The sequence below is a fragment of the Schistocerca americana genome, chromosome 1 (assembly GCF_021461395.2).
Source record: "Schistocerca americana isolate TAMUIC-IGC-003095 chromosome 1, iqSchAmer2.1, whole genome shotgun sequence".
NCBI lineage: Eukaryota > Metazoa > Arthropoda > Insecta > Orthoptera > Acrididae > Schistocerca > Schistocerca americana.
The window spans coordinates 191,285,884-191,299,156 of NC_060119.1; the positions used below are offsets into that span (position 1 = coordinate 191,285,884).

General features: G+C 42.0%; 1 protein-coding gene across 1 annotated transcript in view; it reads right to left on the minus strand.

Moving 5' to 3' along the window:
• The window catches only part of LOC124593590 (DNA polymerase theta), a 338,073-nt gene extending 324,846 nt beyond the window's left edge, over window positions 1–13,227 (minus strand). The window contains exon 1 of the mRNA XM_047131990.1: window positions 12,821–13,227. Coding sequence (XP_046987946.1) covers window positions 12,821–13,114 — 294 coding nt within the window. The 5' untranslated portion in view covers window positions 13,115–13,227. The remainder of the gene's footprint in view (window positions 1–12,820) is intronic.
• Window positions 13,228–13,273: the final 46 nt, after the last annotated feature.

Genomic DNA, 13,273 nt, shown 5'->3' on the forward strand with positions numbered 1-13,273 from the left:
AAGGCATGTCATCAATGGCAAGGCCTATCAATCATGGAGGATAGTACATGATAGTGCAGCATAGTAAATGCTACATTCACCAGCTTGGTTTGCTCCGTCTTTGACCATATGTTCCTGCCAACTGGAACCAGCTGTGCATCCATGTACACCTTGCACCAGTGCATGGAGTTTTATGCGATTCTGAAAATGTTTGGTGTGGGTGCACTAGACTTCCATAAAAGTTTATCAGGGAAATGAACTAGATACTGGAAGCAAGTGAGAAATGCTTTTGCCACTACATGCCATAAGGTTAGCAACATATAGTCATTTTCTCATTCTGATTACTACTGAAATATCATATCCAAACACACACACACACACACACACACACACACACACACACACACACACACACACACACCTCAGACATCTATGATGTATATTTGCATACTTAAGTGATGAATGAAAATCTATACAGAGGCCAGCATTCGAACCTGAGTCTCCTACTCACTAGGCACTAGGCAGAGGCATGAACGACTACACCACATCGGCACAAAGACTTTGCACAATTGCACTGATTACCGTAAAACACCTCCCTCCCCAATCCAAATTCCCATTCGAACCTCAGCCCACTGGGTATTCATTTGATTAAAGCACCTATGCCTGGGTTTCATTTGATGCTAAGGTGGTATTCCAATACAGCTGGAGATCCTCTGCAATGCTATCAGTTAGGGGCTGAGGCATGAATGGGAATTTGGATTGTGGAGGGAGGTGTAATAGTGTAGCCTGTGCAATTGTTTAAAGCCAGTGTACCATGGTGAAGTAAGAGTTGGCAGATCTGCCTAGTGAACAGGAGACCTAGATTCAAATTCCAGCTTTGGTACAAGTTTCTCATTTGTTGCTTCACTCTCCATATATACATCAGAGAATGAGGCTAATTGAGCCTAAATTTTGTTTTTAATTGTTTTCATTTTCCTGCTACTTGCTTAAACAAAGCAAACTGTCATGAGAAACCTCAAATTTTTGCCATTAAATTATGAGTTTAAAAACATGAATTGGGAAACATGTAACCACAAAGCAATTGTTACAAAAATGCTTTACACTATGGCTCAATGATCCCCATGGTGGGGATACTTGATCCAGGTAGTGGGGATACTTGAGCAGGAAAACAACACACTTAAGCCAACATTTGGTAATCAAAACATTTTTGTTTCGCGCTTAAAATCCCATATCAATAACATGATAATGTTAAAACTCTAGGAAGCACAAAGTCCTACAAAAAGAGTTACAAAAGTGAAACTAGTCACACACCATTTACTATATTGATGATGAAAGGTTGATGAATCATTTCTATTTGATCTTCATCAGTAACAGTTGTATTTTCAATTGGAGGCCATTTAAACTTAGTCTGCACTTCTTTCTGCAAATTTGAATTTCAGTCCTTCCTCTCCTATATTAATACCTTTTCCAGCAAATCACCTAACACATATTTCGTCCCTAATATTGCCACTAATCGGTCATTGATGCTTCGCTTTCTAGTTCCTGTCTAGAATTACATCTTCGCTGTCACTCTGATTACTCTGTGCAACGGATGTACTTGTGCTTTTTTTTCAGATTCTATAGCAGATGATTCTGATGAACTCTTCATTTTGGAGACGCTGTGCTTTGACTTTTTTCTATATAGACCAAAGTTTTTTTCTGCTCTTACCGAAAGAGACTTCTGAATTTGTAGCTTTTATGAAGCAGAAGTTATACATGATTTAGCTCTTTTCCTACTGCCTTTCAACAAACGAGGCAAGGCTTTAGAGTACGGTCTAAGTTTTTGGCAAAACAATGGCTTCCACTTGTTGAGAACTCTGGCCAGACGATCAGTGTAGGACCTAAGGTGACAGTTGGTGTCAGCCCATCCACACCAGTTTCAATTTCTCAGGATCTTTATGATTATTTGAAGAAGCCCCACTACTTTCCACAGGGACATGTGCTTGTCAGTGTCCTGTCAGTGGCATATGAACTCAGAAATTCATCATCAGTGAAAATATTTTCATTTAGTACAGGAAGACCACTAACTTGAAAGCCTTTTCAAATATTCATGTTTGTGAAAGCTGATGGAAAAGCCTCACCTACCAACAAATTATGTTATTAAATTATTTTGTAATTGCCTAAATTATTTTACAAACATGCTTTTGTAATAAAAGTATTATAAAACTGTTTATGAAAAAAATGTCTTGTCTACAAAACTTACCCACAAATGTAATTTTAGCTTAGGGACAATTGAGCTATGGCTCAATTTTCCACAACCCAAGGGCCACAAGCATCTCTACCTTTACCATTTTCAGTCATGTGGCTATTTCTAATTTATGTATGCAACTACTCAAATTGTTATAGAACAAAAATAAGGTTCAAACTGCAATGATTCCAGTCACTATGTTTGATGTACCTTCACTAATGACGCACGTTATTTCAGAGAACATGCGTTGATACAGTTCCCAGGTCCGCTTATAGAGGCACTTGTGTCGGCCCCCTGGCATGCTCTGGTGAGCCACCAAAGAAACAGAAATATTTAAGCAATCACAAACTAGCGCTCAGCCTTTTCTTTACGCGTGTTACTGTTGTCCAGTCAATGTGTTCAATGCTATGCACAACCTGTATCTTACGTGTTGCTCTACAAAGTACTATGTTCCATAAATCATGCTTGCTCTTGTTACAACAAATTTGGCAACGAGTGATGGTTACATTTCCTTCACCATGTCAGTGTCAGATGTAAGTCCCCTGACAAATGTCTCAATCAAAAAATACTCCAATGTCTCATAGCCCAGCAGCAAGCTTTCACGGAACAACGTCAGGCTCCCATAATCGCTCTCAATCAAATGGTGTCCGAGTGTTCGCAGCATGTTACTCCCCCATCAGTGCAACTGTCGCCCTTTCCTGCATATGATGAATCAGCTGAAGATTAGACTCCTATGAGACACAGTTGCACCAACATTTCCGTGGGCGATGCAAACCTGTGTAGGGCTTTCTTTCTTTCCTGGCTTTTGCTGCGCATGTATCAGTTGTTGTGCCAATTTGCGCCTTCGCAAGAACCAGCCAGCTCATCATTTGATGAAATGTGCAAGATTGTGACAATCTATTCCTGTGACAGAACACATGCCATTGTGGTGCATGTAGAATTTTACTGTTGTCAGAACTGCCCAGAATTACCTGACAAATTCTGGGCTGCAAAATTACATGGGTTGAGCTACTGTCACTAGTACCCATTATGAATTGTACACTGATCATGTGGTGTGTGATGATATTATTCGTCCAGCCGCAGGTAGAGAAGTCTCCGAAAAAGCACTTCAGTGTGAAAATCTGATGCATATGGATGTGCTCAATATAGCACAGTCCTTTGAAGTGTCACTGGCCGCAGGCAATCAGACTGCTGCATGGGGGGAGGGATAGGAAATTGTCCAGTCAACCCCTCTTAAGCACACCGCAAGTGTTCAGGATGATAGGCAAACTGTTGCAGCAGTACAACCTCGAACTGAGTGTCACATGGGGCAGCATCAATTACGGCCACAGCAGCAACAGGCCATGTCACAGCAGTAACTGAAAGCCCCACTCCTCATTCCGTCTTGCCCGTACTGCTTCGTCCAACACGAGTGTTCTGTGTGCCTTAAGTGTTGGGTGGTTTGCAACAAGTGTCAAAAGAAAGGCCACATTGCTTCAGTGTGTAACTCCTCTTCAAACGTGGCAGACATAGTAGAACCAGTGGACATAAACTCTATCTCTACAATTACTGTCTCCCTGAACAAATTATTTATTGACTTATGTCTGTTTAATAAACTGATAAAAATGCAATTGTAAACAGGAGCAGCAGTGGCTTTAGTAAACTTGCAAACGTACATGGCCTTGGGCTCCCCTCTCCTCACGTGGATTTCACGGAAGTTGGTTAGTTGCAATAAACAGCACAGTCTTATCCTACGTCACTTTTCCGCTTCTCCCTCCTACAAATATGTTATTCACCCTTTCACCTTCCTTGTTGTCAATCATTTCCAGGTTAGATGGATTTAATGCTTTCAGTATCTACACTGCCAATTAGGTACAATCAGTGTCACTCAAGTTCCGTATCAGCAACTGGTGTCGTCCTGCTCAGAGTTTTCATCTCTGTTTTCCCCTGGGCTAGGTTGTGCTACATGTTTTCAGGCCCCATATTACTATGAAAGAGTCCACCCACCCTCTTTTTCTCTATTGTTCTTCTTCTTCTTCTTCTTCTTTTTCTTTTGGCACAATAGGTGCATGTCGCGTTGTGCGACTCTATCAAGGCCGATTTAGACCATTTGACATGACTCTATGCCATTCGACCTATTTCTTAATTTTTTTTATTATTATTGAGGTTTTAGGGCACAAAACTGCTACAGTCAAAAGCGCACATTCTGTAGTTTACTGAAGGGTAAAAATAGGAATTTAAATCAGCAGCAATGGGAGTTAAATTCAAGAAAGAGGGAAACTAAAAACAGAGGGATATCTTAGAAAAGTGCTATTGAAGGAGGAATGTTTTCCCTGAAATGAGCTTCAAATGACCAATATCGTCTCATTAGCACTTATAAACTCAAGGACGTGATCGACTGAGCACGCGTCATCAGCTAAAAGTGAAGATATATCAGGCGACGGATGTAAACGAGCGCATAGAAGATTAAAATAGGGGCACTGAAGAAAAAGGCATCTCAAATGACTGGAAGCAGTAGGGAGAAAGCGGGGGAGGATCGGCACTTAAAAGATGTTGATGGCTAAAAAGACAGTGCCCAACCGGAGCCTAGCTAAAATTACCTCCTCCCGACGATGAGGCCGGGAGGAAGAGGTCCAAATACAGGGAAGAGGTTTTATGTCCCGCAATTTATTATCCTGAAGTGCAGACCAGTGTGTGTGCATCCTAAAGGAGCAACACGTCGACATAAAACACTCTGTAGATCGGCAAAGCGAACCATGTGAACAGCAGGCCGAGGAAGAGAGACAGCAGCCTTTGGCGCTATATCGGCTGCCTCATTTCTGTGTATACCAACATGCCTTGGGATCCAGGGGAATGCCAGAGATTCTCCGAAGTGGAGCATGTGGAATCAGTTCCGAATCTGGTAGATCAGAGGGTAGACGGGATAAAGAGTTTGGAGGTTTTGCGAAGAGAGCTGAGTGACGGATGTATTGGACAGTCTGGAGAACAGCGTAAAGCTCTGCAGTAAAAAGCAAAATCTGGCAGGGAAGCCGAAACGTAATAGGGGTGTTGTCAATAATACAGGGACTGCCGACATCAAAGATGGTCTCGGAACCGTCAGTGTAGATAAACGTGACATCCTTCATTTGTGCACAGAGAGCAGCAAATGCATGATGATAAACCATAGTGGGGCATACTATCCTTGGGAAGCTGACAAAGGTCATGGAGAAGGCAGGTCCGGGGGCAAAGCCAAGGTGGCATCGTACCCCCATTTGTTAAGGAAGTATTAGGAAATTGGAAGAAAATGAATGTAGCAGTTGACAGAAGCGGACCCCCGGTGGTAGTAGAGAGGAAGGGCTGCCTGCATATCCTAAATCCAAGGAGGTATCAAAAGAAAGGGCATAGGTCAGATGAGCAGGCATGGAAGACAGATGACTAGCACGACGACTCAGAAGAACAGTTCGCCAAATGGATAGCGGACTTCAGCAGTCTCGAGGTAAAGGCTCTCCACGGGGCTAGTGTAAAAAGCTCCAGACGCTAAATGCAATCCATGGCGGTGGTCAGAATCTAGACACCAAAGAATAGATGGTATGCAGAGGAGTAAACTATACTTCCATAGTCCAATTTTGAGTGCACTAACGCACAATATAGATGGAGGAGGACCACTCAGTCCATTCCCCAGGAGGTAACGCTCAGAACACGGAGGGTGTTGTGGAATCACAGACAGCGAGCCGAGAGATATGAAGCATGGGAAAACCAGCACAGTTTTCTGTCAAACGTAAGTCCCAAGAATTTGGCAATGTCAGCAAAGGGAAGGTCAATAGGGCCTAGATGTATAGAAGGTGGATAAAACTCCGTATGATGCCAAAATTTACACAGACTGTCTTACTGGGAGAAAATCGGAAGCTGGGTTCGATGCTCGATGAGTGGAGGCGATTGAGACATCCTTGAAGACGCCGCTCAAGAAGGCTGGTACGTTGACAGCTGTAGTACACACATAAAAAAAGTTTGCATCACCTCGGTTCCGAGAGTTCCGGAACCTGTACAGAAAATTGGAATAGAGATCAACACAAATATCATTTGTGTCCTTTTCATTGCCCATGAAAACCACACATTGCATATTGTACCACCATACAGCAAGACCTTCAGAGGTGGTGGTCCAGATTGCTGTACACACTAGTACCTCTTGCACTGATTCATGCCTGTATTTGTCGTGGCACACCTTCCACAAGTTCATCAAGGCATTGTTGGTCCAGATTGTCCCACTCCTCAACAGTGATTCGGCATAGATCCCTCAGAATGGTTGGTGGGTCACATCATCCATAAACAGCCCTTCTCAATACATCCCAGGCATGTTCAATACGGTTCATGTCTGTAGAACATGCTGGCCACTCTAGTTGGGCGATGCCGTTATCCTGAAGGAAGTCATTCACAAGATGTGCACGATGGGGCCGTGAATTGTCGTCCACGAAGACAAATGTCATGCCAATATGCTGCCGATATGACTGCAGTATCAGCTGGAGGATGGCATTCACGTATCGTACTGCCATTACGGAGTCTTCCATGAACAGCAGCAGCGTACGACAGCCCCATATAATGCCACCCCAAAACAGCAGGGAATATCCACCTTGCTGCAATTGTTGGACAGTGTGTCTAAGGCGTTCAGCCTGACCGGGTTGCCTACAAACATGCCTCCGACAATTGTCTGGTTGGAGGCATATGTGACACTCATCGGTGAAGAGAACGTGATGCCAATCCTGAGCGGCCCATTCAGCATGTTCTTGGGCCCATCTGTACTGTGCTGCATGGTGTCATGGTTGCAAAGAAGGACCTCACCATGGATGTCGGAAGTGAAGTCGTGCATCATGCAGCCTATTGTGCACAGCTTGAGTCATAGTACGATGTCCTGTGGCTGTACAAAAAGCATTATTCAACATGGTGGCGTTGCTGCCAGGGTTTCTTCGAGCCATAATCCATAGGTAGCGGTCATCCACTGCAGTAGTAACCGTTGGGCGGAGCGAGGCATGTCAATGACAGTTCTTGTCTCTCTGTACCTCCTCTGTGTCCGAACATCGCTTAGGTTCACTCCGAGATGTCTGGAAACTTCAGTTGTTGAGGGCTCTTCCTGGCACAAAGTAACAATGCAGACATGATCGAACCGTGGTATTGATCGTCTAGGCATGGTTGAACTACAGATAACATGAGCCACGTACATCCTTCCTGGTGGAATGACTCGAACTGATCGGCTGTCCAACCCCCTCCGTCTAATAGGTGCTGCTCCTGCATGGTTGTTTACATCTTTCGACCGGTTTAGTGACATCTCTGAATAGTCAAAGGGACTGTGTCTGTGATACAATATCCACAGTCAACGTCTAGCTCCAGGAGTTCTGGGAACCGGGATGATGCAAAACTTTTTTTGATGTGTGTAGATTGTAAAATCGTTGATAAAGAGGGAGCCCGAGACATCAGGAAGGGGACAATCCATAACTGGATTTATGATGGTAGCAAACAGTGCAACACTTACAAGGGGAGGCCGCCAATTGTGAAATTCAGATTCGATTCATACTGCGCATAATGAAAGCTCATGGCCAGAGGTGTAATGTGGCAAAGCACCAAGATGCACTTCTCAGTCGTTGTCGAGAAAATCGACAGTTGAAAGAAACCGTTGACGTGAAATACTCTCTACCATTAATAATTTTCTACAGCGTCGTGGCGCAGCGGTAAGCGCTCGGGTTCGTAATCCGAAGGTCGCCGGATAGAATCTAGCGCCATGCGACCTTTTATTTTTTTTTTGTATTTGTTTTTTGTAATTCAAACACATATATATATATATAAAATTCCCGGCAATCAGTTGCAACAATTATGCATATAATAAGCTGTTGAAAGTCGTTTGTCGTGGAAAAACTGGCGACTTCGGACATAATTATGTTTTCCGCAAACAAAGTTGTATTTCACTAATGTTATTAATTGTCATCATAATGTTAACCACGTATAGTTAACGGAAGGTCCAAATGAGAATAGGTTGACGTGGAGGCAAACAAAATTGTATATTCCCCAGTGTTGAGGCAAACAAGATTCACGTGATGGAAGAGGTCAATCAACAGGGAGCCTCTCAGACAAGGATGCGGAGGTCCCTAAAGCAGGTGGTGGGCGTTGAAGTCCCCAAGTGGCAAATAGGGGGATGAGAGCTATCCAAGGAGATGAAGGGGATTGGCTCTTGCCATTGGTGTGGATGATGGAAAGTATATGGTACAAAGAGAGATTGTGAATCCAGAAAGGGAAAGGTGTACAGTGACAGCTTGGAAGGAAATGTGTAAGTGGATTGGGTGATAATGGATAGTATCATGGAAAAGAATCATAAGTCCCCCGTGCACCAGAACGCCAGCAGCAGACGGGAGATCAAACCAGACTGATTGGAAATGGGGGAAGACAAAGCAATTATGGGCATGTAGTTTTGTTTCCTAAGGACCAGGGAGTAGGATCGTAAGACGATCTACAGTTCATCCCGATTGGAGCAGATTCCATGGATATTACAATGGATAATTGACATAGGGTGGCCGAAAAATGGAAAAAAACTCACCACGGTTGCCATCAACTCAGTGACTGCTGGAAGCTGGTGGCCAATGGCGTGGAATGGCATTCAGTCAGAGGCAGAAGATCCTGATCCAAAGGTTGTTTGGGGAAGATGGGGGAGGGGGCGCTCCTGGCACCAGTGATTGGCTGGTTGATTAGCCACCAGGGATTTATCATGCGACACGGAAGACGGCCAAGGGTAGTTACTGCTGGGTGGTGCTGTAGAACAGACATGCCGTGGCGGAGATGAAGAAGAACTTTGTTTCTTAAGAGCCTTCTTCGATGCAGGGTGTTGAGATGAAGGAGGTGTTGATAGTTATGAGGTCTGGGTACATAAAAAATCTTCATGACTAGGCTCTTTTTTGGAAGTCTGGGCTTCCGATTTTGGGGCCTGTGATTTAGCAGGAGCCAATGAAGGTTGAGCCTTAGAGTGAGTGGGTGATAGTGGGGAGGTTGAACGGGCAATCTTTGGGATGGTCGATCTCACAACCGTGTCAATAAAGGTGAGATCACAAGCCTACATGGCCACCTCCTCAGCTGGTCAAGGAGAGGCGAGGACAGTGCTACATTTGCCCGCTAGGAGCACAGTGGGCTTCCTACTGGCAAATAACTTACAAGCATCAAAGATAGACGCCTTTTCCTTCTCTCAGATTTCCTGAATAACTTGTTCATCTTTAAAAATAGGGCAATCTCTAGTGGAAGCAATGTGGTTGCCCATACAGTTGGTGCAATGAGGGGATGGAGGAGGACAATCACCCTCATGAGCATCCCTGCCACTGTCTTCAACACAAATTAAATGAAATCGTGGAAAGAGTTTCAGCCCCCAAAACTAGCACAATAGAAGTTTAGGGTGAAATCAGTAACAACTTCAACATGTTGAGCACTTTTGGTGTGACATAAATGGTACACACTGGTACTCAGGTATCAAAAACTTCAAAATTATCTTAGACCAAGTACTTATAATTTTCGACAGGGAAATTTGTAAAATATTTAGATGAGATCTTGGCCTTTTTGATCATTACTGTCAGATAATAAAGCTAAGGACAGAACTGGTAAGACCTACACAACTGCAAACTTACGAAAGGATTTCCTTGGAAAGTAAAATACATTCTTTTCCTGCAACATTGACAAATCAAAGCTGGAATGAAGTTCATATGGACAATAATGTACCTATTAATTTCTCTAAATTCTCCACACTGTTTAAATTAATTTTTGAGGATACATTTCCCAAAGTAGGCACTTCCACAGCAGTAACCAAGGATAGTGGAAGGATGAAGTGTGTATTGTGATGTGGTCCTTGGCACTTAAATTTCTCACTTCTTTACAAAAGCACTACACTAGAAGACAGTTCCTACATTACTATCAGAGGTACAAAAAAATATAAATCAGTACAGGAGTGTTCTGCTTATTGCAAAAAAAAAAAAAAATCATTCAATGACAAAATAACATACACAATATTAGGGGTATAGGTGCAGAAATTGTGATAATTGGTAAATTACTATGTAATCACTTCAGTGTTTTAGATGTTTTTCTCTGTCTAAATCTCTCAACAAACACATTATATAATTTACTAGCTAATGATTTCTGCAGTCCTAAATGCACCACAAAGTAGACTGCACCTGTCGGAATGGACTATCATTTTGTGGCCACATGTCCACACTTCAAAACTTGATCCACCGCCCAGGGAAAAATAAACATTAATGGCTTGTTTATGCCATGTGTACTTGGAGATCATAACCAACATAAAAAATGTTACTCATAATAGATATAATTATTACTTGGTAAAGTAAGTAAATACTTATGTGACATTTTCCTGTCATCAATAAAAATATCTGCACTTACATCACTAACAACCTATATAATGGAGCAAACTAATGTGGAATGTCCTAAAACAAGAAACTGGAAAAGCAGACACAAGTTTAATAACATATAAATTAAAGATGGGGATAGAAAAACAGAAAATCCTCAAGAATTGGCAAGTTTCGCTGGTACTGCACATAAGATGGAGCAAAATGTTCCTAAAACACATCTAGCACCCAGAATGACTTTCACAGCAAGCACAACAATGATGCTTATCACAACAGAGTTTGAAATCAGGGTCAGTTGGTGTAGATGAGGTTCCTCTCTCTTTTTTTCAATGCGTGAACAGAGCACATACAACACACAACAAATGCATCCTTTAATTGAAGTATTTTTCCATAGCAACTACAGCACCCACAAGTTTATGCCCTTATTAAAGAAAAGTAAAACTACAAGACAATTTCACCACTGCCAACATTCTCAAAAAATCATAAAAGATACACTACTGTGTTACATGAATAAACACAAATGTTTAACAAAAGTTCTGTTTTTAAAGTGTAAGAAATACAATATTGGCATTTACAGACCACACAAAAGTGGTGCTAGAAGCTCCTGACAAGGATGAGTGTGTTAAAGACATTCTTATACTTGCCAAAGCTTTTGACACAGCTGACCACAAAATATTACTAAAAAAGCTAAAAGCACTGGCTGTAAGACATAAAGTAAAAAAAATGTTTCAGTTTTAGTTGGAAAACAGGTTGCAGAAGGCAGAGAGAGTTCACATGTTTTTAGTAAAACAGTTGTGCAGAAATATACAAACACAGGTGTTCCTCGGGATAGTGTATTGGGTCTGGTTGTTCTTTATATGTATTAGTGACAAACCAGATTGTATAAGACATGGGATAAAGTTCACATTGCTGATGACAGCATCATCATAGTTACTGATAAAACACCAGAATTGCTATTACAGAAGGCATATGAAACTCTCAAGGACATTTACAAAGGGGGCAATATGTACTACATACAGAACAGAAAGAAAACAAACAGTATGCACTTCAGCATACAGAGGGACTACAACTCTGTTGCATTAAACACTGATGACCTCGCTATAGAATTGTGTAACGATTAACACTGAATGAACACACACAGATACTGCAGGAAGTAAGCCATTGATACGTTATTCTCTTAGGGTTCATTTATCAGTTCATAATAGCCAATCTTTTGTGGTTATACACTATTCCTATGTGCACGCTGTTCTTAGCTATGGGCCACTTTTTTGGGGATCAAATGCATAAAAAAAGTGTAGAAAAGATCTATAAGGGTAATATCTAGAAGTAGTAGTTGGGCACACTGTAGGTAAAGAATTGTTTAAAAACCTGAGTATCCCTACTGCACCAACTGAGTACGTCTACCAATCTGCTGCACATATCAGGAAAATCATTACTAAGTATTTCAATGATAGTTCTATACATAATCACGGAACAAGCGCCAGATTTGACTTAAAAAATATCAAAGGAAAACAAACAAAAAATTTTCCATCAGAGATTAGAATTGTATATTAAATCGCTCAAGGTGATGAGGATTACTAAAATACATGTCTAAAAAGGCATCAAAAACATCCTTCGTGAGTAATGTATCTATACAACTAAAGATTACTTAGAGGGCTCACGGAAGTTGTTAACAATGAAAGGAGATAACTACAACGCCTTGTCACTTTACAATACTGCAATGTTTTTATAAGAAAATAGTGCTGATATTTACAGTACATGATACTAATATCTTGTCATTCTCCTGAGTTCAACATCTCTGTTATCAGGTGGGAGCGCTGACTCAGTTTTTTAGACAGTCTGAGGGGAAGACGTGGGTGGGGAATGGTGACGTGTTTAACAAGTTAGCTCTGCTGCGCCGCCACCCGTCCCTTGGCAGTCAACATGTTCAGGGACTAGCGTCAGTTTTCCGCAGGGAAAAGGTGCGTAATAGCAAGTTCTTGGTTCCTGGGTCACAACTGGGTGTCCTTGATGTGTACCCCGAGAAGAGTAAAACGGTGGTTACTGGGCAGTGTACACATGGGACCAGCCGTCTGTGACATTGCAGTCGTTAAGACGTTGACCTCACATTCGGGAGGAATCCAATATCGCTGTAATCCTCGGGCTACAGAAAACGTAACAACACTCGTTTTGAATATGGGAGCATAACAGAGGATTAAGTGAAATAGCATATGTCATATGAACGCCCCATATTTTCCCACAGAAATAGTATTAAAGTACTGTAATTACTATCCACCTTCAATACAGCTTCCGGGAGGCCCCAAGACTTCAGATCCTGTTTTTCTTGGGTACTGAGAAATGTTATGTTGCTCTGGGTAGTCTTATTGTGAGGGGATGTATACTTCGACGCATTTACATCTTGATGTTCTGAAACATTCGTCAATGTTTGCGACGACTGGTCACTGGCATTATTATTCACGCCTTTGCTGCTACATGGTTGCAAGTCGCTTTCAAGTTGACATAATGCCGCTAAGGTGTCATTTCCAAACGAAGCACTTTCCAAACCGTTTATGGCACATGGACTCTCCATTTACACAAAAAACCACTAGATAAAAATCACGATCAATATCTCATAAAAGATTTCTGTAAAAATGTTCTACAAACTCGCAAAATATTAAGAGCTAAAACACGTAACTGTCATCGCGATGACATGCCAACGGCATTGTTTGTTCAAATTTCAGCGCCTCCA